At 55.5% G+C, this 27,908-nt stretch overlaps 1 protein-coding gene across 4 annotated transcripts; it reads right to left on the bottom strand.

The window, feature by feature from the left end:
- Nucleotides 1-637: 637 nt before the first annotated feature.
- On the bottom strand, nucleotides 638-27,861 carry PNPLA6 (patatin like domain 6, lysophospholipase). 4 transcript variants are annotated; one of them, XM_007995053.3, is made up of 34 exons: nucleotides 27,752-27,861; nucleotides 27,086-27,154; nucleotides 26,643-26,730; nucleotides 26,390-26,472; nucleotides 26,118-26,215; nucleotides 22,588-22,728; nucleotides 22,338-22,497; nucleotides 21,937-22,017; nucleotides 21,596-21,724; nucleotides 21,213-21,293; nucleotides 20,957-21,119; nucleotides 20,568-20,651; nucleotides 19,953-20,062; nucleotides 19,695-19,862; nucleotides 19,539-19,616; nucleotides 12,885-13,090; nucleotides 12,568-12,699; nucleotides 12,357-12,480; nucleotides 11,891-12,004; nucleotides 11,567-11,642; nucleotides 8,363-8,503; nucleotides 8,106-8,169; nucleotides 7,655-7,823; nucleotides 7,303-7,485; nucleotides 7,011-7,129; nucleotides 6,590-6,746; nucleotides 5,823-5,939; nucleotides 5,668-5,737; nucleotides 5,107-5,223; nucleotides 3,257-3,558; nucleotides 1,642-1,758; nucleotides 1,297-1,393; nucleotides 1,091-1,200; nucleotides 638-928 (listed from the first exon to the last, which is right to left on the bottom strand). In XM_007995053.3, the coding sequence occupies exons 2-34, from the start codon at nucleotides 27,110-27,112 to the stop codon at nucleotides 854-856; spliced, it is 3,981 nt and encodes a 1,326-aa protein (XP_007993244.1). In that variant the 5' UTR covers nucleotides 27,113-27,154; nucleotides 27,752-27,861; the 3' UTR covers nucleotides 638-853. The 4 variants fall into 4 exon arrangements, with proteins under 4 accessions (XP_007993244.1, XP_007993243.1, XP_007993239.1 ...); XM_007995052.3 differs by having other exon boundaries at nucleotides 8,363-8,506; XM_007995048.3 differs by lacking the exons at nucleotides 27,086-27,154; nucleotides 27,752-27,861 and having other exon boundaries at nucleotides 8,363-8,506; nucleotides 26,643-26,949.
- Nucleotides 27,862-27,908: the final 47 nt, after the last annotated feature.

Consider the following 27,908-nt stretch of genomic DNA (forward strand, 5'->3'; position numbering starts at 1 on the left):
TACAAAAATTAGCCAGGCATGGTAGCGCTCGCCTGTGGCCCCAGCTATCTGGAAGGCTGAGGCATGAGAATCGCTTGAATCCAGGAGCGGGACGCTGCAATAAGCTGAGATTGCATCACTGCACTGCAGCCTAGGCAACAGAGAGAGACATTGTCTCAAAAATTAAAAAACAAAACAAAACAAAAATCCCAAAACCCCACAAAATTTAGCTGGGCATGGTTGTGGCTGCCTGTAATCTCAGCTACTCAGGAGGCTGAGGCAGGAGAATCGCTTGAACCTGGGAGGCGGACGTTGCAGTGAGTGGAGATCATGCCACTGTACTCCAGCCTGGGTGACAGAATGAGACTCTGTCTCAAAGGAAAAAAAAAAGAAAGAAATTGAGGGGTGCCACATCGGGCCTCCAAGAACACCTGTGAGCCGGGGAGGGTGGCATGGAATGTTTGGCCCTGTGGTCTGGAGTCAGCACTGGCTTCTGAGAGCCAGAGAAGGGGCAGAGTGGGGACAAGAACCTAGTGGGGCCCCGTGTGGATTCTAGAAAGGCACTTCCTGTGGGGGGCAAGCACCAGGTGGTGTCAGACCCCAGCCCCAGCCATCCTGAGCACAGAAGGTGGCTCCCCAACCTAAAGACGACAGGAGGTCATTTCCAAGAGGTGAGTTTATTGGAGGAGGGGACTGGTCAAGTCATCAGTGCAACACCGCTCAGGGCAGGCATCCCCGCTCAGGGCAGGTCGGTCCAGTGTGTGAGACCCGGGGGTCAAGGCATAGCAGCAGGAGGGGGAGTGAGCTACCCCCACAGGGCCATCCCCAGCCCAGTCCAGGGGCGGGGGGAAGGGGGTGACCCCTGGCGAGGTCCTCAGGCATCTGTGGTTGAGCCGGGCGGCTCCTGGGGCAGACAGTGTCGGTGCCGGAGAATCGACTTCTCCTCCTCCTGCAGGGACAGGTCACACACACGTCACCCAGCACGGGACACCAATACGTCACTGCGCATATGTCAGCCAGCACCCAGCACACAGGATCTCAAACACACCCCTCCAACTGTACTCATGACTCTCTGGGGGATGTCAGGGGACCCTGGGCTCCCCACTCTCACCATCTCGGAGGCAGTGCTGGGGCTTGCGCCCTCCGGGGACCCCCCTTCATCCCTCGAGCAGTCAGGTCCGGCGTCCTCCTCATACTCTGTCAGACAATCTGACTCCTCTCCTGGAATCGGAAAGCAGGGCATGGGTGAGGGGATCAGGGCTGGCCTGTCATCTCCAGCCACTCCCCTCCCTCTTGGGGGTCCCCTGGGCCCCTCACCGTCAGCACAGCCATCGGAGACATAGCTTGTGGGGGGCTCAATCCGGGACACGATCTCTGCCAAGTCGGTGAAACCAGAGCTTGGGAAGGCAAGCACCTGTGGGGTGACATTGGTGAGACTCTTGGGGGGGCCCACAGAGTCTTGGGGCCCCTGGGGGGCCTAGTGGTGCACTGGGGGCTCAGAGGAGATCCTAGGGTGGGAACTCTCTGAAGTCAGCGGAGGTCTGAGAGCTCAGCAAAACCCAGAGATATATGGGGTCATCTGAGGTTTGGGGGAGACTTTAAGGGGGCTTCGGTTCTGGAATCACTGGAGTCAGAGTAGCCCCGGGGGCATCACAGGCTTACGTCTGCACGGCGGCTCTCATTAAGGTCTGCAGACCGCCGGTCTGTGAGCATTTTCTCAATGACGTTGCCACGGCTCCAGCCTCCAAACACTGCCTTCCCGTACTGGTAGCCCACATCCTGCGGGAAGTGAGGGGCTGGGTCCATGTCTGCAACTCCGTTTTGCTTGTCCCCACCCTGTCTGCCCCTTCTCTGGCCCCTTAAAAGCCTGATGCTCTGGGGGAGTTGGCATTTGAGACTAAACCTATTTAAGAGTCAGCTGCACATAGCACACTCGCCCACATATCCCCTGTCCTGTGCTTGACAGACATTACCAATCAATCTCTCCATGTTCTTTCCCACTCAGCCCCATGCAGGGTGTTGGGTAGCAAATAACACAAACTGGTGATATGTGAGCGTATTCTGAAGTCTGCAAACAGGCAGTACATCTGCGGATATTGCCATCTCCCAAGCCCACAGCAAACATCTTGAATTTCTCATGGCATGGTATCCCAGTGAGCCCACAAGGGACATCACATATTTCTTCTCAGACTCAGGGCTTCTGGGCTGCAGCTACTGATCAATTTTTCTTTTTTAAATTTTTTTTTTAATTATTTTTATCTTTAATTTTTTAAATTAATATTATTTTTTGAGACAGAGTCTCACTCTGTCACCCAGGCTGGAGTGCAGTGGCACAATCCTGGCTCACTGCAACCACTGCCTCCCAGGTTCAAGCGATTTCTCCTGCTACAGCCTCTCAAGCTGCTGGGACTATAGGTATGCGCCACCACACCCGGCTACTTTTTGTATATTTAGTAGAGACGAGGTTTCACCTTGTTGACCAGGCTGGTCTTGAACTCCCGACTTCAAGTGATCTGCCCACCTCGGCCTCCCAAAATGCTGGGATTACATGCATGAGCCACTGTGCCTAGCCCTTTCTTTTTCTTAGAGACAGAGTTTTGCTCTGTCTCCCAGGCTGGAGTGCAGTGATACAATCATAGCTCACTGCAGCTTCAAAGTCCTGGGCTCAAGTGATCCTCCCACTTTAGCCCCCCGAGTAGCTGGGGTGACAGGCGTGCACAACTACATCCAGGAAATTTTTTATTTTTAATCTTTGTAGAGATGGAGTTTTGCTATGTTGCCCAGGTTGGTCTTGAACTCCTGGCTTCAAGCAATCCTCCCACCTCAGCTTCCCAAGGTGCTGGGATTACAGGCATGAGCCACCATGTCTGGCCCCTGATCAGTTTCAATTGGCTTGGGCTATGGCACATTTTTCAGGGTCAGTGGCACATAACACACACACTGCTACATCCCTCTCCTGGACCTGTGGCAGGCATTACTACTTCATCACTATTCTCATTCCCGCCAATGCAGAAATGGCATTAGAAATCACTATACAGTGCTTCCGGGGGTGCAGGTGGCCCATAAAGAGAAAGTTCATACACAGCACATGCACAGCCACACCCCGACCACATCCCCTGCAGACATCACTAATTGATCACTGATCTGTTTTCCACAGATTCCAGATAGGATTCCTGGATTTCTCCTGGATTCCTCCCCCTCACACTGCTCTGAGCTTTAAGTAGCAAAGTTTTGCTGGACCACCTATGCAGGCGCCATGCCACTCCTGCCCACTCACATAGATCTGGTCGAACTTCCCGAAGTCCATGGTCTTGAAGCAGTCGATGGGCGGGCGCAGGTACTCGCAGTAGGAGCTGGACTTGACAACCTCTAGCTGCCGCACACAGGACACGTAGGCCAGGCGGGACTGGATTTCAGCCATATCTGGAACCTTCACCTTGTCTGCCCAGGGATTCAGCCGCTTCCACAGCAGCCACCAGCCAGACAGGCTGTCCCCGTAGGTGCTGAGGTCCGTCTCGTCCTGGCTCCCCACGTCGATGGCAATGACCGTTTTGGCACCCATGCTGCGGGCGATGTCCGCTGTGGGGCCAGAGGGGTCAGTGGGCTGCTCCCCTTGGGGGCCGGGGGCAGAGATGTTCAACCCAGTCCCACAGACACCATATACAAATGATCACGAAAAAAAAAAAAAAAAAAACCCACACATGCAAACAACATGCTGTCATGTACAGGGAATGGAAATGATGCAACTGAAGTTGAGGAGGGGGTTCAGGTGTGGGGAGGTTTTGTTTTATTTTTTGAGAGAGTCTCGCTCTGTCGCCCAGGCTGGAGTGCAGTGTACGATCTGGGCTCAGTGCAACCTCCACCTCCTGGGTTCAAGCAACTCTCTCGCCTCAGCCTCCTGAGTAGCTGGGATTAGAGGCACACACCACCACACCCGGCTAATTTTTGTATTTTTAGTAGAAACCAGGTTTTCACCATGTTGGCCAGGCTGGCCTCGAACCCCTGACCTCAAGTGATCCACCCACCTCAGCCTCCCAAAGTGCTGGGATTACAGGCGTGAGCCACTGTGCCCGGCTCAATAAAGTTTTATTTATACAGTCAAACAGAGGGCAGGATTCAGCCTGTGGGCCATAGTTTGCCCCCACTTTGTCCTATAAGATTGTGAGTACGTGTGCAGCTAGCGTACATGTCTATTCGTGTATGCACACTTCAGGGGTGTGAAATTTTAAGTTGTGTACCTGCCCACCTCTCACCTGCACCCATAAAGGTGGCAGGCATGGCTTAACTTGGTCAGAGGTGCCGCATCCTATCTATGTGTGTGCACATCCCTGCATGTTTGAGGGAATGTGAAGGACAAGTGGGACAGACTGGCATACATAGGCAAATGCCCTATTTCACCGACACACGTGTTCATCTGTGCACATATACCTGTGTGTACACGTGTGTGAGCTCTACCTGCCCCTGAAAGCATGTGTGTGTGTGTAGCCAGTGTGCACACATATGAATGTTGCGTTCCACCTGCATGTCTCCTGATGTGCATGTGGACATGGGCACCTGTCCCTCTTGTACGTGCATCCACTTGTGCTTAACACAGCACACCAGCAGGTAGATGTAGATTTCTTTTTTTTATCTTTGAGACGGAGTTTCAGTCTTGTCGCCCAGGCTGGAGTGCAATGGCACAACCTCGGCTCACTGCAACCTCCGCCTCCCAGGTTCAAGTGATTCTCCTGCCTCAGCCTCCTGAGTAGCTGGGATTACAGGTGCCCGCCACCAAGCCTGGTTAATTTTTTGTATTTTTAGTAGAGACGGGGTTTCACCATGTTGGCCAGGCAGGTCTCAAACTCCTGACCTCAGGTAATCTGCCTGCCTCAGGACTCCCAAAGTGCTGGGATTCCAGGCTGAGCCACCGCACCTGGCCAGGATGTAGATTTCAACTGCACATGTCGCTGTCCACAGGCACCTCCATGTATCACCTTGTGCACGTGACTGTACGTGTGCGTGTGTGTGTCTGCACCCCTGCACGGGTGGCTTCGGCATGTGTCCCATCGTTGAGCCTGTGTGCCCATGCGTGTGTGTGTGTGGTGCGGGAGGTGCTTGCGTGTGTGGGTGGTGCGGGCAGCCACTTGCCTGGCAGGTTGTTGATGTAGCCACCATCCATGAGTAGATGCCCGTCCTTGGGGTCGCACAGCGGCGGCAGGTAGCCCGATAGCGTCATGCTGGCGCGCACATACCGCCACAGGGAGCCTGCGCGGTGGGACACACAGACACAAACACGCACAGACACGCTCAGACACTCCGGAGGCCCGGCCAGCCCGGCGGGCTTGCTGACCTGGGACGTTGTTAACGTAGCACCCATCCACCAGCAGGTGCCCGTCCTTGGGGTCGCACAGTGGGGGCAGGTAGGGGCAGTAGGAGGCGCTGGCCCGGATGTAACGCCACACACAGCCTGTGGGGATGGCGTGACGGGGGGTAAGGCGCCCGACGAGTCTCCCCGCTCCCCTCCGCCGAGGACGGACGTACCTGGGGTCTCCGGGGCATTAGTGGGTGGCGGTTAGTGGTCGGCGATCGGGCCAGGGTGGACGGTCACTCGTGTTAACAACGTCCCAGGTGTTCAGCGGCCCTCCCGGAAGCATCCCCCCAACCCCACGTGGTGTCAGCGGTTGCTGCAGGCTGGGCGGGGACACCCACCATCTTTGTGGACTCGCATGGCTGAGGCGGTGATATCTGTGGTCACGTTGAAGTAAGGCAGCCACAGGTCCTGTGGGGACAGGGATCAAGGTGGGGGAGGAGCAGGGGACTCCTTCGAGGAGGGGCAGGCAGGGCAGGGGATGGGGTGGGCCTACCTCAATCTGTTTATCCTGGAAGACCCGGTGGATGCTGCGGTTAAAGGCAGACCCAGTGAACATGGAGGTAACTGGATACGTGAGGTCCAACACAGGTTCCAGCACTGAAGTCATGCTCTAGGGACAAGGGGGCCAGACAGGGTCAAATAGGAGTCACGTGGGGTCACAGATAAGGTTCACCAATAGAGGGTGAGCAAGGAGCACTTAGGGGCCAGGTGCAGTGGCTCATGCTGGTAATCCCAGCACTTTGGAGGCCAAGGCGGGCAGATTACTTGAGGCCAGGAGTTCGAAAGCAGCCTAGCCAACATGGTGAAACCGCATCTCTACTAAAATACTAAAAAATTTGCCGGGCTGGTGGGGCACGCCTGTAATCCCAGCTACTCAGGAGGCTGAGGCGGATAAATCACTCCAACCTGGGAGGTGGAGGTTGCAGTGAGCCAAGATCACGCCACTGCACTCCAGCCTGGGCAACAGAGGGAGACTCAGTCTCAAAAAAGAAAAGGAGCATTTAGACATGAGGTGGTCACCAAGGGCCCTGGGCGCTCTTGTTGGGGGTTATGGGTTAAGGTCAGTAAACAGGAGGTCCCAAAGTGGTTACCCAGAGTCCTAGAAGCATATCTATAAAAGTCCGGACAGCTGGGGTTTACAGTTTGAATCAGGAAGGGTAACCCTGACCCCGGAGTCTCCCCCATGGGATCAGATTAGGGTGGACACACAGGTTTTATGGCACTCCTGGGGTGCCACAACCCCTCCTCCCAACGCCACACCTTGGCCCACTCGCGGGCCCGCTGCTTCGTGCGGCTGGCGCTGCGCTCCTCCGCGTACAGCGCTCCGATGAAAGAGCCAATGGACGTGCCGCCCACTAGGTCCACGGGGACCCCCGCCTCCTCTAATGCCTTTAGCACTCCAATGTGCGAGCAGCCCCTGCCGGGAAAATGGGCCCCAGTGACCCGCTAGGCCCCAGCAGCAGGAACTCCCCTGCCACCACCTCCTCCCACTTCCCGCACTGCTAAGGAACAAAGGACCCGCCCCTACCCACGGGGTCTCTCACCGGGAGGAAGTTCCACCCTCGGACACCCAGGCCCCGCCTCCAGGAGCAAGCCCCGCCCCCACGGTGTAGTCCAGGAAGGATGCTCCACCCCCGGATATCCAGGCCCCGCCCCCCAAATAGCAAGCCCCGCCCCTCACCTGGCCCCGCCCCCGCCCAGCACAAGGGCAATGGTGTTCCCTGTGAGCACCCTCGCCAAGCGGGAGAAGTCGCTGTGCCGGTCCGCACGCCTGGAGAAAACCTTCTCGTAGAGCTCATGCTGGGATGGGGGAGATAGCCGCGACCGAGGAGCATGAGGGCGGGGTCCGGCGGATCCCCCAGGGGCACTCTGACCTTCGAGCCCGTCCTCAATTCTCCCAGGCCCCGCCCCAATCTCCCAAGCCACGCCCAGTAGCCACGCCCCTGGAAGGTGGGGGCCGGCCCGCTCCTCACCAGTTTGGCAGGGCTGCGGCGCGAGAACAGGCGGCGCGGACAGCGCAGGTGCAGGTGCCCCGAGCACCAGCTGCGCATGTTGAGCCACTCCACGGTGCGCGTGGGGCCCGCGCCCTCCTCTCGGTGGAGCAGGACGAGCTGCTTAAGGGCACGCACCGCCGTGTTCTCTAGCATTTGCTCCAGCTGCGGAAGATGGACGGCAGAGGTCACCAGCCGCCCCACTACCACCTGGCTACACCTGGGTCCCTGATCGCCTACCCCCACGGCGAGGGTGCACGTGGCCTGGTGCAGGCACGGAAGGGCAAAGGACGGGGCCCAAGGTGGGTGAAATCAGGGGGCACAGCCTTCCAACCTGGCCGAGGGTGGGCTCCTGGTCCCCCAGGCCCACGATGAGGATGCAGTCGGCCTGTCGCAGGCAGCGCACGGTCCAGGGCGTCAGCGAGGCGTCCGTCTGGTAGAGTACGATACGGTGTGCATCCTCCTGCTGGGCCAGCCACCCTGACAGCCGGAACTCTTGGATGCTAGGGGGGGATGGGGGCAGCGTCATCCTGGGGCTGGCCTGGGTTCAGTGTGCTCCCCGAGACCACAGAGCTCCGTTGCTGGGAGGAACTTAAACACCCAAACCCCCACCATGGAAGTCCGTGCCCTGGTGGGCAGATTCACACCACTGCGAAACTCCCCATTGACCTACAGGTAGGACGCATGCTCCGTGGCTGGAAGCCGAGAACTTGAACTCAGGTCTGAAAGAATTTGAGGCTCCAAGCCCACCCATCGCCCTACCCACCCCCTTCTGCAACACACACCTATCCAGCGCGGAGGCCCCCAGGCGTGCCCGGATGATGTCACTGTTAAGGAGTAGCGTCGGACCTAGGGGTAGGTGGGGAAGGGAGGCTGGGAGCCATGGTCCACAGGGCTGGGGCCTCACTCAGAAAAGAATATCCATTACCCCACCCCGGTGGCCCTGTTCCCCTCCACCCCCCAGATGACCTACCCGAACATCTTTCACTCACTAATGTCCCACCCACGGCCAGCCCCCACCCATGACCCTCACCCCACTGACCAATGGCCTGCAGGGCATGCTGCAGCTCCAGCGTGAAGGCCACCATGGGGACCTCAGCACACACGGGCAGGACTGCCACCGTTGCCAGGTTGCTGGCTGGGTTGGTGAGTTCCGAGTGTGGGGGCACACCCAGCCCAGAGCCTGCTGAGAACCCAGTGGATGAGATTTGTGGTGCAAACCTGTGTCTAGAGAGATGAACCCTCCTCCTCCTCCTCTTCTTCCTCTTCCTCCTCATCTGAAGTTCCTGCTCCTCTGCTCCCCGACTGCAGCCTCCAGCTGCCCAGTCTTGACTCTACCATACTGAAAACCATGGGTCTGGTCCTGGACCCCCAGCCTTAACTACTATCCCCTCTTTTGTTAAAACCTGGCCATCCACCCTCCACTTTGGGCCCTGATCACCTCAGTGGGATCCATTACACAACTCTACAACCATTCAGATTCACTGTGCTTGGGAGATCAATTGGCCAGTGTCCCTGCCCCATTCTGGTCTTGGTTCCTCTGTCTAATGGGGGACCTGAACACAAAACGAGGCAGAAATAAAGCTACTTTTAGCCTGGTCAACATGGAGAAACACTGCTCTACTTAAAATATAAAACAATTAGCCAGGCGTGGTGGCATATCCCTGTAATCCCAGCTACTTGGGAGGCTGAGGCAGCAGAATCACTTGAACCCAGGAGGCAGAGGTTGCAGTGAGTCAAGATCATGCCACTGCACTCCAGCCTGGGCTACAGAGCAAAACCCTGTCTTAAAAAAAGGAAAAGAAATGACAAAGACAAGAAAAGAAAAGGAAGTAAAGCTACTTTCGACCCATCTGTTGCTTCCCAGCTTCTCCACTAACAGCCTAGACCAAGCTGTCAACTCCCGTATCTTGCCTAGATCTCTCGTTTTCTCCTTACTGGTGGAATCCTTCTTCCCATGTAACAATCTAAATAAGCTCAAATGCCTGTCCACAGCCCCTAGCCCCTATGTGACTTACCCTCCAACTCCTGCCACCTCTACCCTTGATCACTTTCCTCCTCTCAGTGCTTCGAAACCACCAGTCCCCCTGTGCAGCATCCCTGGTTTCCCTTTCATGTCTGGCCCCATCTCATTTGTCATCTCAGCTCACTGTCTTTAGAAAAGCCTCTTTCTTCCTCCCTCCCTCCCTCCCTTCGTCAGCCACACACCATCATGACCCTCTTTTGTCTTCTAGATATTGTTTTTTTTGTTTTTTTTTTTTTTTTTTTTTTTTTGAGACAGAGTCTTGATTTGTCACCCAGGCTGGAGTGCAGTGGTGCGATCTTGGCTCACTGAAAGCTCCGCCTCCTGGGTTCACACCATTCTCCTGCCTCTGCCTCCCATGTAGCTGGGACTACAGGCGCCCGCCACCACGCCCAGCTAATTTTTTTTGTATTTTTAGTACAGACGGGGTTTCACCGTGTTAGCCAGGATGGTCTCGATCTCCTGACCTCATGATCTGCCCGCCTCAGCCTCCCAAAGTGCTGGGATTACAGGCGTGAGCCACTGTGCCCAGCCAATATTGTATTCTTCATCTGTAATTTCTTTCCTTCTTTTTCTTTTCTTTTTTTTTTTTTTTTTTTGAGATGGAGTTTCGCTCTTGTTGCCCAGGCTGGAGTGCAATGGCACAGGCCCCGCTCACTGCAACCTCCGCATCCCGGGTTCAAGTGATTCTCCTGCCTCAGCCTTCCACCACGCCCAACTAATTTTTGTACTTTTAGTAGAGATGAGTTTCACCATGTTGGCCAGGCTGGTCTCGAACCCCTGACCTCAAGTGATTCACCTGCCTCAGCCTCCCAAAGTGCTGAGATTACAGGCGTGAGCCAGGCCTCTAATTTCTTAAAGATGTCTTTTCTGCCACTACTGCCCTGCCCCTGCCTCGGGGGATCTAGGGGTCAGGGCCAATTGGGTAGAGCCCCTGGAGGGAAAAGAGGTGTCTAGGTTGCTGGGCTGGCCCAGAATCTGGCTGCCACAATGTAGAAACTCAGGCCCACATTTCAGCAGGCCTCCAACCCCATTGCACGCCTCATTCTGTTCCAGCTCACTGAAATCACAGGCTGAGACACGGGCTACATCTCCCAGCATGCTGTAACTTCAGAAGGCAAGGTGCCCAGAGTCCTAAACAACAATCCACAGACTATTTTCCATCACGGTATGGGAAGTTTTGTTTGTTTGCTGTTTTATGTTTTCTGAAACAGGTTCTAGCTCTGTCATCCAGGCTGGAGTACAGTGGCACAATCACAGCTCACTGCAGCCTCAACCTCCGGGCTCAAGCAATCAATCCTCCCATCTCAGCCTCCCGAGTGGCTGAGACTACAGGCATGTATCACCACGCCCAGCTAACGTTTGAAAATTTTCGGCCGGGTATGGTGGCTCACACCTGTAATCCTAGCACTATGGGAGGCCGAGGCGGGCGGATCACAAGGTCAGGAGATCCAGACCATCCTGGCTAACACGGTAAAACCCCGTCTCTACTAAAAACGCAAAAATTTAGCCCGGCGTGGCGGCAGGCACCTGTAGTCCCAGCTACTAGGGAGGCTGAGGCAGGAGAACGGCGTGAACCCTGGAGGCGGAGCTTGCAGTGAGCCGAGATTGCGCCACTGCACTCCAGCCTGGGCGACAGAGCGAGACGCCATCTCAAAAAAAAAAAAAGAAAAAGAAAGAAAAAAAAGAAAAGAAAAAGAAAGAAAAAAAAGAAAAGAAATTTCTGTAGAGACGGGTGGTCCTACTGTGTTGCCCAGAGTGGTTTCAAACTCAATCTCCTGGGCTCAAGCAAGCCTCCTGCCTCAGCTTCCCAAAATGCTGAGATTACAGGCGTAAGCCATCACGACCGGCCTTGCCATCATATTCTGATCTAGGACTCCCTTTCTCTCTACATCCAAGCCATGGACTTCCCCAGCAAGCCCTGACTCCCCGGCAGACTCCGCCGCCTAAGACTCCATCTCAGGTACCACTGATTTACTTTCGAACCCATTAACTAGCACGCCTGGGGTCAAGGACTCTGTTTCCCAGCATGCTCAGGAACAAGAACTCCATTCCCCAGCATGCACTGCACCTCGGTCCTACTTCGGGTTTGAAACCCGCAGGGGCATGATTTCTTCGCGGAACTCAATTTCCCAGCATCCCTCAGGAAGAAGGCATCCCTCCCAGCATGCTCTGGACGCGGGACTACATCTCCCAGCACGCTCCGGGCCGGCCGGCTCTCACCTGGGAAGGGTCCTTGCAGCTGCTGCAAATTTCCTAGAATTTTCTGGCTCAGCAGGTGGATAAGACGGGTCACAACCTGGGGGCGTTAGAGGCCGGCATTTCAGTGAGACCCGGGAAGCAGCTGTCCAGGTGCCACCTCTCCCTCCTCTGCCGGGGCTCCTGGGTCCCCGTTACCTGAGTCCCACCCCCAAGAGCCCCGCCCTCACTCTCTCGCCTTAGCATCTCCCTCGGCCCCCGCTCCTCCCGAAGCCCCTCCCACACGCTAGGCCCGGTGCCCCTGGGGTCCGGCCTCCGCCCCTCTGCCCCGCCCACAACAGGCTGTACCTGTGGGTACCGGCGTTTGATGTGACCCAAGGTGCCCTCGGGAAGCTTGGCCAGCTCCGTGTCTCGCACCGCGTGCACCGTCGTGGCTCGCGGCTGCCGGGTCAGCGCCTCCACCTGGGGAGCCGCGTGCATGATTGAGGCTGCTTGGGTGGGGAATGGGGAGGCCGAAGATTGGTGGAGAGGGGGCTGTACTGCCCCATCTAGGGCTCCCCTGCAATGGGGGTGCAGGGAAGCAAGCCTCGCTCGCTACCCATTAGAAGTCCGAGGAGAGGGAGAGGACAGGGATACACGACAGGCGGAATCCCCTTTTCCGACGAAATGAGGTCTGGGAGGGGAGCGAACTGGGTGACGTCAGAGGTCGGGAGCTGCATTCACCACTCCCTGGATTACCCGGGATGATGTGTGTGCGTTGTGTGGGGATTGGCCTGGAAAAGGCCGGAGGTCAGTGGGTGGGGGCGGCGCTCACCACGCCAATGAGGTCGCCGCGGCCATACTCGCCCACCAGCTCCTTCTTGCCGCTGCCTCGCTGGATCACGCTACGCAGCCGCCCATTGAGCACGATGTAAGTGCAGTCGGAGCGGTCGCCCTGCCTGAGTGGGCGTGGAGGTCACCAAGGTCTGACCACCCCCAAGTCCCCACCCCTAGGCCGGGCCTGAGCAGCGTGGTGGGAGCTGCACCTGTACAGTGCGCGTCCGGCCTCCACTGCCGTCCAGTCGATGGCGAAGTCCATCTGGCGCACGAAGGGCGACATCCTGGCTGCCACCGTGTGCGCCGCGCTCAGCACCACACTGGGCTGTGCGCGCATGATCCTGCAGGGATAGACTTGGGATGAAAGAGGAAGGCCTCAAAATTGCCCTACACCGGCGCCGGGAGGCCAGATCTGGGGGCTCCCTTCTGCTCTTCCAGGAGTGAGGTTGAGGGATGGGGTCCTGACCACTCTCACGGGTTGGGGTCCTCTGAGTGCCACCCCCACTCCAACCTTGGGCCGTCATACTCATAGAAGTCGGACTTGGAGATCCGCAGGAAGGTGCAGTCGCGCTGGGCTCGCAGCGTGAAGATTAGAGGTTCGCCAGTGAGCACGGCCAGCTGCCCCACCAGCTCCCCCGGCTGCGCTACAAACAGGCACACGTCCTCCGCCTTGTCGATCATGCGCTGGTACACGTGCAGGCAGCCCCAGAGCACGAAGTGCAGGCTCACGTCCTGTGCGGGCAGGGGATGTGATGAACACAGAACCCGGACAGCGTGGACCCCAGCTCAGGTCCACGTGCTCCACAGGAAAAAATTAAAGGAAGGAAGGAAGGGTTAAGAAAAATATGAAGGCGCAGGACGCGGTGGCTCACGACTATAATCCCAGTGCCTTGGGAGGCCGAGGCAGGGGGATCATTTGAGGCCAGGAATGCGAGACCAGCCTGGCCAACATGGTGAAACCCGTCTCCACTAAAATAAAAAAATTAGGTGGGCGTCGTAGCACATGTCTGTAATTTCAGCTACTCAGGAAGCTGCGGCAGAGAATTGCCTGAACCTGGAAGGCGGAGGTTGCAGTGAGCAGAGATCATGCCACTGCACTCCAGCCTGGGCAACAGAGTGAGACATTGTCTTAAAAGAAGAAGAAGAAGAGGAAGGCCAGGCGCGGTTGCTGACACCTGTAATCCCAGCACTTTGGGAGGCCCAGGCGGGCGGATCACGAGGTCAGGAGATCGAGACTGTCCTGGATAACACGGTGAAACCCCGTCTCTACTGAAAATACAAAAAATTAGCCGGACGCCGTGGCGGGAGCCTGTAGTTCCAGCGACTTGGGAGTCTGAGGCAGGAGAATGGCATGAACGCGGGAAGCAGAGCTTGCAGTGAGCCAAGATCGCGCCACTGCACTCCAGCCTGGGCGACAGAGCAAGACTCCGTCTCAAAAAAAAAAAAAGAAAAGAAAAGAAAAAGAAAAACATGGAGGAGAGAATAAAGACTTTGGATATGAGCAGCATCTATATATACATATAAATACATATAAAAATATTTTTACATAGATTATAGATGAGCAGCATCTCTCTCTATATATGTATATATGTGTGTGCATATATATATATGTACCATATACCCAGGATTCAACCAACCTTGCATCTAAAATATTCAGGAAAAAAAATTGCACCTGTGCAGACCATTTACAGACTATTTTTCCCCATTATTCCCTAAATAATATAGTATAATGACTTTTTACATAGCATTTACATTGTATTAGATATTATAAGTAATCTCGAGTTTTTTTTTTGTTTTTTTTTGTTTTTTTTTTGAGACGGAGTCTGGCTCTGTCGCCCAGGGTGGAATGCATGGCCGGATCTCGGCTCACTGCAAGCTCCACCTCCTGGGTTTACGCCATTCTCCTGCCTCAGCCTCCCGAGTAGCTGGGATTACAGGCACCCGCGCCACCTCGCCCGGCTAGTTTTTTTGTATTTTTTAGTAGAGACGGGGTTTCACCGTGTTAGCCAGGATGGTCTCGATCTCCTGACCTCGTGATCCGTCCGTCTCGGCCTCCCAAAGTGCTGGGATTACAGGCTTGAGCCACTGCGCCCGGCCCAATCTCGAGATGATTTAAAGCGAGCTTGTCCACCCTGCAGCCCACAGGCTGCTTGTGGCCCAGGCTGGCTTCGAATTTGGCCCAACACAAATTCATAAACTTTGTTAAAACATTATGGAATTTTTATTTGTTTTTTGCGATTTTTTTTCTTTTAGCTCATCAGCTATCTTTAGCGTTGTTTGCTTGTTTGTTTAAGACGGTGTCTTGCTCTGTCGCCCAGGCTGGAGTGCAATGGTGCAAACTCGGCTCACTGCAACCTCTACCTCTAGAGTTCAAGTGATTCTCCTGCCTCAGCCTCCCAAGTAGCTGGGATTAAAGGTGCCTGCCACATGCCCGGCTAATTTTTGTATTTTTAGTAGAGACAGGGTTTCACCATGTTGGCCAGGCTGGTCTCGAACTCCTGGCCTCAGTGATCCACCTGCCTCGGCCTCTCAAAATGCTGGGATTACAGGTGTGTGCCACTATGCCCAGCTCGTGTTAGTGTATTTTATGTGTGGACCAAGACAATTATTCTTCCAGTGTGGCCCAGGGAAGCCAAAAGATTGGACACCCCTGATTTAAAGTATACTGAAGGGGCTGGGTGCAGTGGCCCACAACTGTAATCCCAGCACTTTGAGAGGACTGGGTGTGAAGATCGCTTGAGCCCAAGAGTTTGAGACCAGCCTGGGCAACATAGTGAGACCCTGTCTCTAAAAACAAAAAAAAAAATGTAGCCAGGCATGGTAGCATGTGTCTATAGCCCTGGCTACTCTGGAGGCTGAGGCAGGGGGACTGCTTGAGCCCAGATGTTTGAGGTTGCAGTGAGCTATGATAGCAGCCTGGGCTACAGTGCAAGACCCTGTCTCTAAAATAAATTAAAGGCCAGGTGCAGTGGCTTACGCCTGCAATCCCAGCACTTTGGGAGGCCAAGGCAGAAGGATCCCTTGATAGTTTGAGCCCAGGAGTTGGAGACCAGCCTGGGCAACATAGCGAGACACCCGTCTCTAAAAAAAAAAAAAAAGAGTAAAATGGGCAAAAGATCTGAATAGAAACTTCTCCAAAGAAGATATACAAATGGCCACTAGGCGCATAAAAAGCTGTTCAACATCAAGTCATTAAAGAAATGCAAAGCAAAACCACAATTACACTTCACACCCACAGAGATGGCTAGAATTACAACGTGTTAGAATGTAGAGGGACTGGAATTCACACGCTGCCAGTGGAAATGTAAAATGGTGCCGCTGCTTTGGAGAACAGTCTAGCAAAGAAACAAACCTAAAAATATTGGCTGGCCATGGTGCCTCACATCTGTAATCCCAGCACTTTGGGAAGCTGAGGCGGACGGATCACTTGAGGTCAGGAATTCGAGACCAGCCTGACCAATGTGGTGAAACCGTTTCTCTACTAAAAATACAAAAATTAGCTAGGCATGGCGGCATGTGCCTGTAATCCCAGCTACTCGGGAGGCTGAGACAGGAGAATTGCTTGTGTCTAGGAGGCAGAGGTTGCAGTGAACTGAGATTGCGCCAATGCACTCCAGCTTGGGCGACATAGCGAGACTCCCTTTAAAAAAAAAAAAAAAAATAGAGTGGCTTATAACCCAGCAATTCAACTCCTAGGTATATACCCAAGAGAAATGAAAACATATGTCCAAGCACTTTGGGAGGCCAAGGTAGGAGGATCACTTGAGCCCAGGAGTTCGAGACCAGCCTGGGAAACACAGTGAGACCCCACCTTTAAAAAAAATAAATAAAACATATGTCTACACAGAAACCCTTACATAAGAATAGGTGCAGTGACTCATGCCTGTAATTCTGGCACTTTAGGAGGCTGAGGCAGGTGGATCACCTGAGGTCAGCAGTTCAAGACCATCCTGGCCAACATGGCGAAACCCTGTCTCTACTAAAAATACAAAAATTAGGCGGGCATGGCCGGGCGCGGTGGCTCATGCCTGCCTCAGCTTCCTGTGTAGCTGGGACCACAGGCATGCGCCACCACGCCTGGCTAATTTTGTTTGTTTTTTGTAGAGACTGGGTTTTGCCGTGTTGCCCAGGCTGGTCTTGAACTCCTAGACTCAAGAGATCCTCCCGCCTCGGCCTTCCAAAGTCCTGGGATTACAGGCATGAGCCACTGTGCCCAGTCTAAAGTATATACTTTAAATGGGTAAACTGTATAATACGTGAATTATAGCTCAATAAAACCATTACACCCCCCCCCCCAAAAAAATATTGTTCCACTTGAGGCTCACCGACTCCCTTTTTTATTTCTTAGAGATCAACCTATTTCTTCCCACCACACAACATTTGCACAAGCTCTTCCTTCTGCCTACAATGACCTTTCCAACAACTGCATCTAGTTTGTTCCTCCTCCTCCTTCCTTCTTAGGTCATGGCCTTAGAGGTGCCACCCTGTCTAAGCCAGACTTTGTAGTGCCAAGATCATCTCCTCTGTAGCACTAAGCACTTATGATTTTACAAGAATTTGTGTAATCCTTTGAGTCATGTCTCTCAGAATACTGTAGGCTGCCCAAAGGCAGGGACCACTAAGGGCTTTCCCTGCCCACATTTTGGTTTTGTTTTTTTGAGACAGGGTCTCACTCGTTGCCCAGGCTGGAGTCCTGGGGTGTGACTTCAGCTCACTGCAAGCTGTCTCCTGGGTTCAAGTGATTCTCCTGCCTCAGCCTCTCGAGTAGCTGGGACTACAGGTGTCTGCCACCACGCCTGGCTAATTTTTATATTTTTAGTAGAGATGGGGTTTTACCATGTGGCCAGGATGGTCTCGAACTCCTGACCTCAAGTGATCCGCTCACCTCGGCCTCCGAAGGTGCTGGGATTACAGGCGTGAGCCACCATGCCCAGGCCTTTTCCTGCCTCTTGTCCAGCTGGCAGCCCACAGTTCGGGATGGGGCAAATGCTGGGTAAACACATGTTTCTTTCTTCTTTGGGTAGCTTGACCAGCTAGACACCTTCCTGTTCTACCCCTTTATAAATAAGGAAATGAAACTGCCCAGAAATGGGGAGATTCCTTCTTTATCCACCACACCAACTTGTCTGGCACCCAGTGAAGCTCCACCTGCCAAAACACTGCAGGGACCCCTGGGTGAGGCGCAGTCCCAGGAAATATAAACACATGCTGGAACCTTCTAAGACAGAATTTCCAGACTGTGGCCAGGCACGGTGGCTCACGCCTGTAATCCCAGCACTTTGGGAGGGTGAGGCGAGTGGATCACTTGAGGCCAGGAGTTTGAGACCAGCCTGGCCAACACGGTGAAACCCTGTCTCTACTGAAACTACAAAAATTAGCCAGGTATGGTGGCACGTGCCTGTAATCCCAGCTTCTAGGGAGGCTGAGGTGGGAGAATCGCTTGAATCCGGGAGACGGAGGTTGCAGTGAGCCGAGATCGCACCACTGCGCTCCAGCCTGGGCAACAAAGCAAGACTTCATCTCAAAAAAAAAAAAAAAAGTTTCAAGGAGAAGCACAGGAAAGCAGGGGGTCCCTAACAAAAGTCCTGCCAACCCAGAGAAGCTCTGAGGGACTGCAGACCAGCCTGGTACACTGACAGGCCAGGGCTGGGTTGTGGCCAACAGTCTCCCAGATAAGCAGGGCCCAGGGGCCCCCAAAGAAGCCACAAGGTAACCTTACTTCCTCAGCTGTACTAAGAACAGCTAGCAAAAGCCTCGACTTCCTCTCCAGAAAAGAGCCCATCCCTGCCATGGGTGGTTCAAGGGGACAGCAGAGTCACTGGGTCAAGTGACACAGCAATACCGTAGCTGGCTAACAGTAGGACCACAGCTCCCACCCCACCCCGACCTTGCCCCAGGCTTCTCTCCCCCGAGCCTGGGGCAGTGCTGGGGTCCCGGTGCCTATGACAGCTCACTGTCACCGCAGGCCCTCCGCACAGTAAGCTGCTGCTAAACCCCCTCCCTGGCCACCTGTCACTCTTACAAACCTCACACTGTGGATAACAGACTGGATGGTTCCAGCCTGTTGCTCTGTACATTAGAGCATCCCTGGTCTCTACCCACCAGGTGTCAGAAACAGTACCCGGTGAAATCCTAACAATCAAAAATGTCGCAGCAGGCCGGGCATGGTGGCTCATGCCTGTAATCCCAGCTCTTTGGGAGGCCGAGGCAGGCGGATCACCTGAGGTCAGGAGTTTGAGACCAGCCTGGCCAACACGGCGAAACCCCATCTCTACTAAAAATACAAAAATTAGCCAGGCATGGTGGCACAACCCTGTAATCCCAGCTATTTGGGAGGCTGAGGCAGGAGAATTGCTTGAACCCAGGAGGTGGAGGTTGCAGTGAGCTGAGATTGCACCACTGCACTCCAGCCTGGGCGACAAGAGCAAGACTCTGTCTCAAAAAAAAAAAAAAAAAAAAAAAAGGCTTATTGGGGTTCTGCGAACTGGGCATCTCTTCTTTATTACCCCATTCCACTGATGAGGAAGCAGAGAACCTTCTAGATCATCTGCCACACTCTGGGGGCAGAGTGTGGGTTTCAACTTTCCTCTTCTTCCTTCTCCTCCTCCTCCTACCCTGAGACTTCTTGACTTTCAGCTGGTAGTCGGGTCACTAACCCTTGACGGGCCTCAGTTTCCCCATATGAACAGTGGACAGAATAGTGGGATATATTTCCCTACACATCCTGGGTGCTGCCCCAAGGCCCTGAAACCCCGCCCCCAGTGCTGGTTCATGGCCTTCCAGGGCCAGATGGCAATTTGTAGCCATTTGTCAAGCCCCTATCCTGGCAGCGGTCAGCGTGAGAAGCAGACACGTTAGTGAATACTGCAGGATCAGAAGTTCAGAAAACAGAATTACAGGAAGAGCCAGGGCAGGCAGGAGAGATCTTGGAGTTGGGGTCCTAGGGCGAAAGGTTCAGGGGTCACAGGTGAAGAGTTGACGGGTCCAGAAGACATGGGATGGGGTTGGGGGTGGGGGTCACAGGATCCAAGGGTTAGAGGTTGGAAATGATAAGATGAGAGAGGTCTGCTTCTATGGGAGAAGGTGCTGGTCTTAGAGTCAAAGGGCAGGGATCAGAGGTCACAGAAGTCAGAGGGAAAGATCTCAGGTGGCATGGTTACAGGTCAGGGGTCAGCCTCACCTGGTCTCCCTGGCGGGCAATGATGGTGCCGGCTTTAGCGTGGTGGAGCAAGACTCGGCTGTTCAGGAGGGAGGGGTCCTGGGGAGGGAGGGGGGTTGAGATGGGGGCAGCCAGGCCTCCCTCGCACCCTGGGCCCAGCTCCCCTCGGCCGCCCACCTCGATCCGCATCAGCTTGGCCAGCTCCCGCTTTGCTGCCTCGAAGATGCTGCTGGTCTGGCGACCCTGGTAGGGCCCGAAGGGGCAGCCGCCGGTGGCCGACTCATCCTCACAGTAGCTGTATTCACAGGCGCCCGCTGGCTGCTCACGGGGCTCCTGAGTGGGGGTCTGAGTGGGGCAGGCTTGTCACCTCCTGATGCTCCCTCCCAGCCACCTTCCCCAGCGGGCTCCACCACCAGCCAGGGTCCCAGGCCTTACTCGAGCGGGGGTTGCCTGGGACCCCCCGGAGGCCTCTTCCTGCAGAGACACGGAGATCCGGCCACGCTCATAGGCCATGTCGAAGTCGGAGCGGGGACCACCCTGCAAGCCTGCAGGTGGGCAGGGGGGCAACAAAAGCCATAAAGAGGAGAGTAAGATTTTTAAAAAATGAGCCGGATATGGTGGTATAGGCCTGTAGTTCTAGCTATTTGGGAGGCTGGGGCTGGAGGATCACTTGAGCACAGGAGTTCGAGGCTGCAGTGAGCTATGACAGCACCATTGTACTCCAGGCTGGGAGACAGGTCTCAAAAGAAAAGAAAAGAAAAAGATGAGAGTAACCACAGTTGCAGTCTGAGACTAATGGATACCGACGTGCCATGGGCCACTGCTGTAGCAGACATGACCAATCAATGCCTGCACTCTCCCTCTGAATCCTTCTAAACACAGGTGGGAGAAGCACTATCTCAATGAATACCTACAAAAAAGTGCCCGGGGAAGTACTGGCAGTATTCCCATTTCGCAGATAAAAAAAAAAAAGGCAAGATGGGCAGGCGGTGGACCTGGATTCAAATCTGGAAGCCCCATGGCCCTCCCCCCAGACCCAGTGCTCCAAACCTGAGATGTCCCCTGGCATGGAGACGCAGCGGCTCAGCAGAGGGGCCGAGGTGGTTTCCAGGGATGTGGGCTTCACAGGGTCCCCTGGGGGAGACACATGTTCAGGCTCCTGCTCGTCAGAGCCACTAGGCAGATTAGCAGGTTGGGAGATAAGGAGACGCTGGGGACGGATGAACTAGTGAAAACAATTCCAATGGGTCCTTGGGGATGAGGCCAGAGCTTCCTGGGTACCAGTCAGGAGTCAGACATGGGTACCCAGCTATGGGGTCCCTGTGAGGCTAGACAGGGTCAGCTTGACTTTCTGTAGAACTGAAAAAGGGTCTGGGGGCTGAGACGGGGCTTCCTGGGAGATTGGACAAGGCTAGGTCCCACCTCGGGTCCCTGGGTACCTGTAGGTCCAGGCAGCGGGGCCCCAGTGGGGTCAGGTGGCCGGCCTGGGGTCTCCCTGGGCTCATCTGTAGCTGAGGTGCTGACCATCCTCTTGGAGCCCCGCACAGGGCTGGTGCGAGTTGGGAGGCCGGGGCTGGGGAACAGACGGAGCGGCTGGATCTCCTGGGGGCAGAGAACAGCTGGTGGCCTGTCCTGGGAGTCCCATCCTGATCCCGCCCCCATCCCGCCAGTGCTCGCTCCCCGCCACCCACTCACGTGGCTGAAGAGCTCATTGGTCAGACCCAGGTAGTTGTGCAGCGCCAGGAAGGTGACTCGCTGCAGCCGCACCATGATGATCTGCAGGGCTCGAGGGGCGTGGCCATAAGATGGGGCGGGGTCAGGGGCAGGGCCAGATAGTGGGCAGGGCTAGTTCGCAGCATAAGGGCTGGGGTGGGAACCAGGGAGAGACCCACAGTCTGGGGAAATGGGGCGAGGCAGCTAAGGGAGGAGTCCGCGGCTGCGGACATCTGGCTGCTCCAGGCCGATAACCACAGCTCCAGCGCCAGCTGGCTGCTGGGCCTCTGCCCCTTGGAACCTGGAATGGGTGGGGGCCAGGGTGGGGTCCCTCGGGGGATGACAGGAGGCAAAGGCCCGCTGACCTGCACGACCCGCACCAAGCTCTCCGGGTACTTGGTGAAGACCGCGGAGAACGCTTCCACGGGCAGGCGCAGCACTGTGGAGTCCCGGGCCGCCCGTGCAGACACGGTCCGCTGGGGATGCTGGTGACCCTGGGGGAGGGGAGAGCGTGAAGAGAGACAACGGCAGGGGCTGCGAGTCCCCCTCGCTACTCCCCCAGTCCTTCCTGGCGCCAGTCCCAGGAGGGGCCATGGGCAGCATCAGAGATGAATCAGAGATTGGGGACCCGGTGATTTCCTTCAACCTAGTCTCTTGGGTGGGTCCTCGCACCCCAGCGCCCCTGCCCCAGGGACTGGTCACTCACGGTGATGACATCCAGGATGCTGAGAAGGCTGTTGACGCTGTCCCCGGGAACCACTTCCTTCACCACACACTCCTTCCCGTCCTGAGACACAGGGGACCAGGGATCCTTGGTGGCCTCACCCTGGTGACTGGCATGTCACCCCCTCATCCATCCCAATGATCGCTGACACCCCCCATCCCTTCTCAGGGGAACCTGCCAAGCCTTCCAACCAGCAGGCATCCCCCGTCGTTCAATACCTGTAACTACTGAGCAACCACGCAGAACACCCCAAATGTCCTTGGTCACCCCCGTTCCTCTAACTCCCGATGACACATCTCCAAAGACCACCAGCTCTACAGACCTGCGTGCTGCCCATCCCCACCAGCCATCCTCCTGCAGCAGCCCCTGGGGAGGCCACTCACAGGCCCCGGCAGACAGAGCTCCAGCAGCCCGTCCTGCACCACGTAGATGCTGGCATCTGGCTGGCCCGGCCGGAAGACGTAGTCACCCTGACCCAGCCGCTGGAAGACCATGTGGCGGCAGAGCTCCAGGAAGAGCGGCTTCTCGAAGTGGCCCAGCACCCTGTTGGACAGGCAGTGGGGGACAGAGGCTGGAGGTCAGGGCGGCCCCACGTCTGTAGTCCTCCACCCCCACCTGCACCCCAACACTGACCGGACGTTCTTGAGCATATAAAGCACTTCCGAGGGCAGATGGGAGTTAGCCAGGTCGCCCTCGGTCAGGTCAGCTTCCAGCACTGCGGGAGGGGGCTCCTTCCGCTGCAGCGTGGGAGTCTCTTTCTGGATGCGCAGAATCCTGGTGGGAGGGGAGGGGTGCCAGGGGGTGAGGGGGACAGGGAGAAGGCTCAGGCAAACCTGGGACCCCCACATACCCCTTTCCCCAGGGCTCACGTACAGCAATCTCTGGCCCACTGGCCAAATCAGGCCAGCCATTTTTTTTTTTTTTTTTTTGAGACAGAGTCTTGCTCTGTCGCCCAGGCTGGAGTACAGTGGGATCGTCTCCGCTCACTGCAAGCTCCACCTCCCGGGTTCACGCCATTCTCCTGCCTCAGCCTCCCGAGTAGCTGGGACTACAGGTGCCTGCCACCACACCCGGCTAATTTTTTTGTATTTTTAGTAGAGACAGGGTTTCATTGTGTTAGCCAGGATGGTCTCGATCTCCTGACCTCGTGATCTGCCCTCCTCAGCCTCCCAATGTGCTGGGATTACAGGCGTGAGCCACTGCACCCAGCCTTTTTTTGTGTGTGTGCGTGTGAGACAGAGTCTTGCTCTTTTACCCAGGCTGGAGTGCAGTGGCAAAATCTCAGCCCACTGCAACCTCCACCTCCCAGGCTGAAGCCATTCTCCTGCCTCAGCCTCCCAAGTAGCTGGGACTACAGGTGAGTGCCACCACGCCTGGCTAATTTTTTGTATTTTCAGTAGAGATGGGGTTTCCCCATGTTGGCCAGGCTGGTCTCAAACTCCTGAACTCAAGTGATCCTCCCGCCTCAGCCTCTCAAAGTGCTAGGATTACAGGCGTGAGCCACTGCACCCGGCTGGCCACATTTATTTTTGTAAATAAAGTTTTATTGGCACAAAGCCACATTCATGTATTTGCATATCATTATGGCTGCTCCCATGCAGCAGAGTCGAAGAGTTGCAATGGGGCCATACGTGGCCAGCAAAGCCTGAAACATTTACTATCTGGCCCTTTATGGAAAAACCCTAGGACTCCAGACCTAAAGTTCTCTGAGATGGCCCCTCCACTAGGCATAGGCCCCCGAGCTGAACCCTTTAGGGAGGCAGACCCCGACATAGCTTCCAAGATAAGAGTAAGCCCGGAAATGGTACGTATGTTTGTCGTGGGCGTCCTGAAACGTTCCCTCTAGTAGTCACAGAGTAGACTGCTGAGATATTGCCCTTAACGTGAGTATGCCTTTGACATGGCTTCCAATATATGAGAAGACTGAAGATACAGCCTCTCTGCTCTACATAAACATTCCTGAGACAGACCTACCTCCCAGTCTGAGAGAACCTTGAGACAGCCCCTCTGATGGCCACAGAGGTCCCTGAAGTAGCCCTCATTATAAATGGAGAATCCAGAGATAGCCCCTCTGCTAATTGTGGACCTGGGCAAGCCCTTCCCCACAAGTCACAGTGACTGCTGAGACAAGACTCTCCACTGGCAAAAGATCCCCGAGATAGACCTTGGAGGATGGGACCCTAGGTTAAACTCAATGAAATCAAGAAATTCAGTTATAATTCCTTTTTTGGCTGGGCGTGGTGGCTCATGCCTGTAATACCAGCACTTTGGGAGGCCGAGGCGGGAGGATTGCTTGAGGCCAGGAGTTCAAGACCAGCCTAGGCAACACAGCGAGACCCCCATCTCTACAAAAAATTTAAAAATTAGCCAGGCATGGTGGTGCATGCCCGAGGTCTCAGTTACTTAAGACACTGAGGCAGGAGAGATCTCTTGAGCCCAGGAGGTCAAGGCTGCAGTGTGCTGTGACTGTGCCACTGTACTCTAGCCTGAACAACAGAGTGTGATCCTGTCTCCAAAATAATAATAATAATTATTATTATTATTATTGTTATTATTCCTTTTCTGATCAGGGATACCTTGGGCTAACTCTTCCCTAGGTCACAGAAAGCTGAGATAGCCCTCTGACAATCATGAAGACGTGAGGGTAGTCCCTTAAGAGTATGCAAACACTAGAGACAGCTCCTGTGATGTGGAGAAACCTGAGATACGGACCCTCAACTGATCATGGAGAACTTCGAGATAGCCCTTCTACTCAACTCATAGAAAGCCCTGCCATTGGCCAGGCGCGGTGGCTCATTCCTGTAATCCCAGCACTTTGGAAAGCTGAGGCAGATGGATCATAAGGTCAAGAGATCGAGACCATCCTGGCCAACATAGTGAAACCCCGTCTCTACTAAAAATGCAAAAATTAGCTGGGCATGGTGGCGTGCGCCTGTAGTCCCAGCTACGCTGGAGACTGAGGCAGGAGAATCTTTTGAACCTGGGAGGCAGAGGTTGCAGTGAGCCGAGATCGCACCACTGTACTCTAGCCTGGCGACAGAGCGAGACTCCATCTCAAAAAAAAAAAAAAAAAAAAAGAAAAGAAAGAAAGGCCTGCCATTGCAGGACTATTGATCATGGAGAGCCCTGTTGTGAAGAAACCCTTGAGGCAGACCTCCAGGTAGACTCCATGACGTAAGAGGATCCCAGAGCCAGCACTCAACTTGCAAAGAGAGTTGGAGAGCCTTTCTCACAGACCCTGAGATAGCTCCTTGCTGCCAACAGGGATCTCTGGTGCATCCTTCCTATATTTCTAGTGCAAGAAAATTCCTAAGAGCCCCTAGGGAACAGAAACTCCTGAGACAGCCTCCTTAGTGTGGGAAGAACTCCAAGGTCCATAACACAGGATTGATGCCTTCTGATGTAGAGAGATGCCTGAGATAACCCCTGGAGAAGAGAGGCTGGAGGCTGCAGATAGCCCCTTTAGGAGATCATAGAAACACAGTTACCTAGCGAAGTACCCTGGAAGAAAACCACTCATGTGAGGAGACTCATGAAATAACCTACGTGGAGATCCCTGATGTAGACTCTCCCACCAAATATAGAGCAAGACTTCTGAGATACTGACTTGGGTACAAATAGCTTAGATACCCCAGTGGAAGGAGAACATCACTGAGGTAGCCCTCAGGGAAGAGAGACCCTAGAGACAGCGTGTCTGGTGTGGAAGAGCTCTGAGATAGCCCCTCAGAGGAGAGTCCAGAGATATCCCTCTGAAACAGGAAGACGTTCTTTTTTTTTTTTTTAAGACAGAGTCTCACTCTATTGCCCAGGCTGGAGTGCAGTGGCGTCATCTCAGCTCACTGCAACCTCTACCTCCAAGGTTCAAGTGATTTTCCTGTCTCAGCCTTCTGAGTAGTTGGGATTACAGGCCCATGCCACCACACCCAACTAATTTTTGTATTTTTAGTAGCGATGAGGTTTCGCCATGTTGGCCAGGCTGGTCTCAAACTCCTGACCTCAGGTGATCTGCCTGCCTCGGCCTCCCAAAGTGCTGGGAATTACAGGCATGAGCCATAGCGCCCAGCCAATATGGGAAGACTTCCACAACACTTTGGTGTGGGTTGATGACTCAAAAGGCCCCTGACATAACCCCTAATACCAGGGCACACCCAGCACAGCCTTACTTCTTGGCAATGTTGAGCATCTTCAGTTTCTTCTTCATGCGTGGCCGGGAAGTGGCGGAGACAGAGGTATCCACGAGGGAGGACGTGGATTGTGACACCTGGAAGAATGAAGGCGGGATGGGTCAATTGCTAATTCAGACCCTGGGGGAGGGGCAGACGGATCCAGGGGGTCTCCATCAAGGAAGGAGCGGTGGCGGAGCCTAAGACGTGTAAATAGGGAAGGGGCGCGGCCTCTGTGCAGTCAGGGCAGACCCCAGGGGTTACGGACTCACCTTCCGCATAATCTTCCGGCCATAGAACAGCACTTTGTCCCTCTTCCGGAACCGATACCGGGGGCCATCCGGGGCTGGGGTTTCTGGGGATAGGTGGGGACAGGGGCACTCCGAGCTCTGTGCAGACTCCACCCTGCTAGAGCTGGGATACCGCGAACAGACGCCAGCAAATCCCCAACTCTGCCGCCTCAGGACCCGGGCATTTGGGCCCCCCACCACACAGCCTCCCAAGAGGGGCCCCTCGGGTGCTCACTTGGCACTCGCAGCCTCCGCACCACCAGGAGGATGAGCACGGCCGTGACCACCACCGCCACTCCGGCCCCAATCATCACGCCCAGCACCTGAGGGACGAACGGCACTGGTTGCGCACCGCAAATCCGTCCCGCCGAGACTTCCCCGGGCTCCAGGACGTCCTGGAACCCATCCCTCTCCGCCACCTTCGCCCCCGAGGAGTTAGTAGCCAGCCCGTGACTCGATGTCCCCATCTGCAGAATGGGCCAGTGCTGCTCCCTCCCCGGGGGCGCGACTCTTCCCTGAGGCCCGGCGGCCCGCAGTGCATGCCGGGAAACGTAGTTCCGCCCAAGCGGACGCAGCGAGTTCTCGCCAGACCACGTAATGCGCGCTGAGCACGCCGGGAGTTGTAGTCCCTGTGGCGCCCCACGCCCGCGTCTACCCGGTCCCCGCCCCACCCCTTACCATTCCAGTTTGCAGCGGAGCCTCCATCGGTTGATTCCAGCTGGACTGCCGATCTGGTAGCCCGGAGTCCTGGGAAATGAAGGAGTCGAAGGAACCCGTGCAAGTCGTCAATCTGGGCCCGCCCCTCCCCTGCCTCAAGCCCTGCCCCCAGCTTAAGCCCCGCCCTCGGGGGGGATGAAGCGTCTCCACCTGCCAGGGGCGCGGCTAGAGGGGAGCTGTGGGACTAAGGAATGGAGCAAACAGACCTCCCGGCTCAGGCCAGGAGGTGAAGGGAGTCCCCGGCTCCCTTCGCCTACGCGTAGGGCCTACCAGACGATCCGCCCGTCCAACCCCACCCCGGGGCCAAAGGCCGACCTGGCACCGACTGTCAGCAGCCTGAAGGCAGGTCCCCGCAGGGTACGGTCCCCTGCACCTGGTGACTTCCTCCCGGGTCACTGCCCTCTGCGGGACTGATCAAGCCTGACCACCCGACCCCCTAGGCCGCACCCCCTACTCCGTCAAACACCGAATGCCCCACCCCAGGAAAACTGGGGCCCGCAAGCCGTGGGGTCCGGGGGTGGGGACCTAGATACCCGGCTCCCGACCCAAGCCTGCTCCCGGGAAGACCCAGGAGCTGGGAGGCACGGGACTACTGTCGGGGCAATCGCAAAGGCGTCTGATACCCACGTTTCAGAAGAGTCCTGGGATGCTTGATGTGGTGTGGGCTTGCAAGGCGCTGCTGGTTTTTGCCAGGGATTTACTATCACGTAGTAGTGAAGTTATGGGGGCTCTATGGCACGGAGCATCACTGGGACTCCGGGACCGATGGTGGCGCCATTGCTGG

The sequence above is a fragment of the Chlorocebus sabaeus genome, chromosome 6, assembly GCF_047675955.1.
Source record: "Chlorocebus sabaeus isolate Y175 chromosome 6, mChlSab1.0.hap1, whole genome shotgun sequence".
Lineage (NCBI taxonomy): Eukaryota > Metazoa > Chordata > Mammalia > Primates > Cercopithecidae > Chlorocebus > Chlorocebus sabaeus.

Bases quoted from the DNA above. Each gene is read 5' to 3' on its own strand.
- PNPLA6 (XM_007995048.3), bottom strand. From the start codon at position 26,874: ATGGGGACATCGAGTCACGGGCTGGCTACTAACTCCTCGGGGGCGAAG. The intron at 19,863-19,952 runs GTAAGGCCTGGG...TGCCCCACTCAG, and splicing joins CCCAGGCAACCCCCGCTCGA to ACCCCCACTCAGGAGCCCCG. The intron at 7,130-7,302 runs GTGAGGAGCGGG...CCCCCATCCCAG, and splicing joins GCCGCAGCCCTGCCAAACTG to CATGAGCTCTACGAGAAGGT.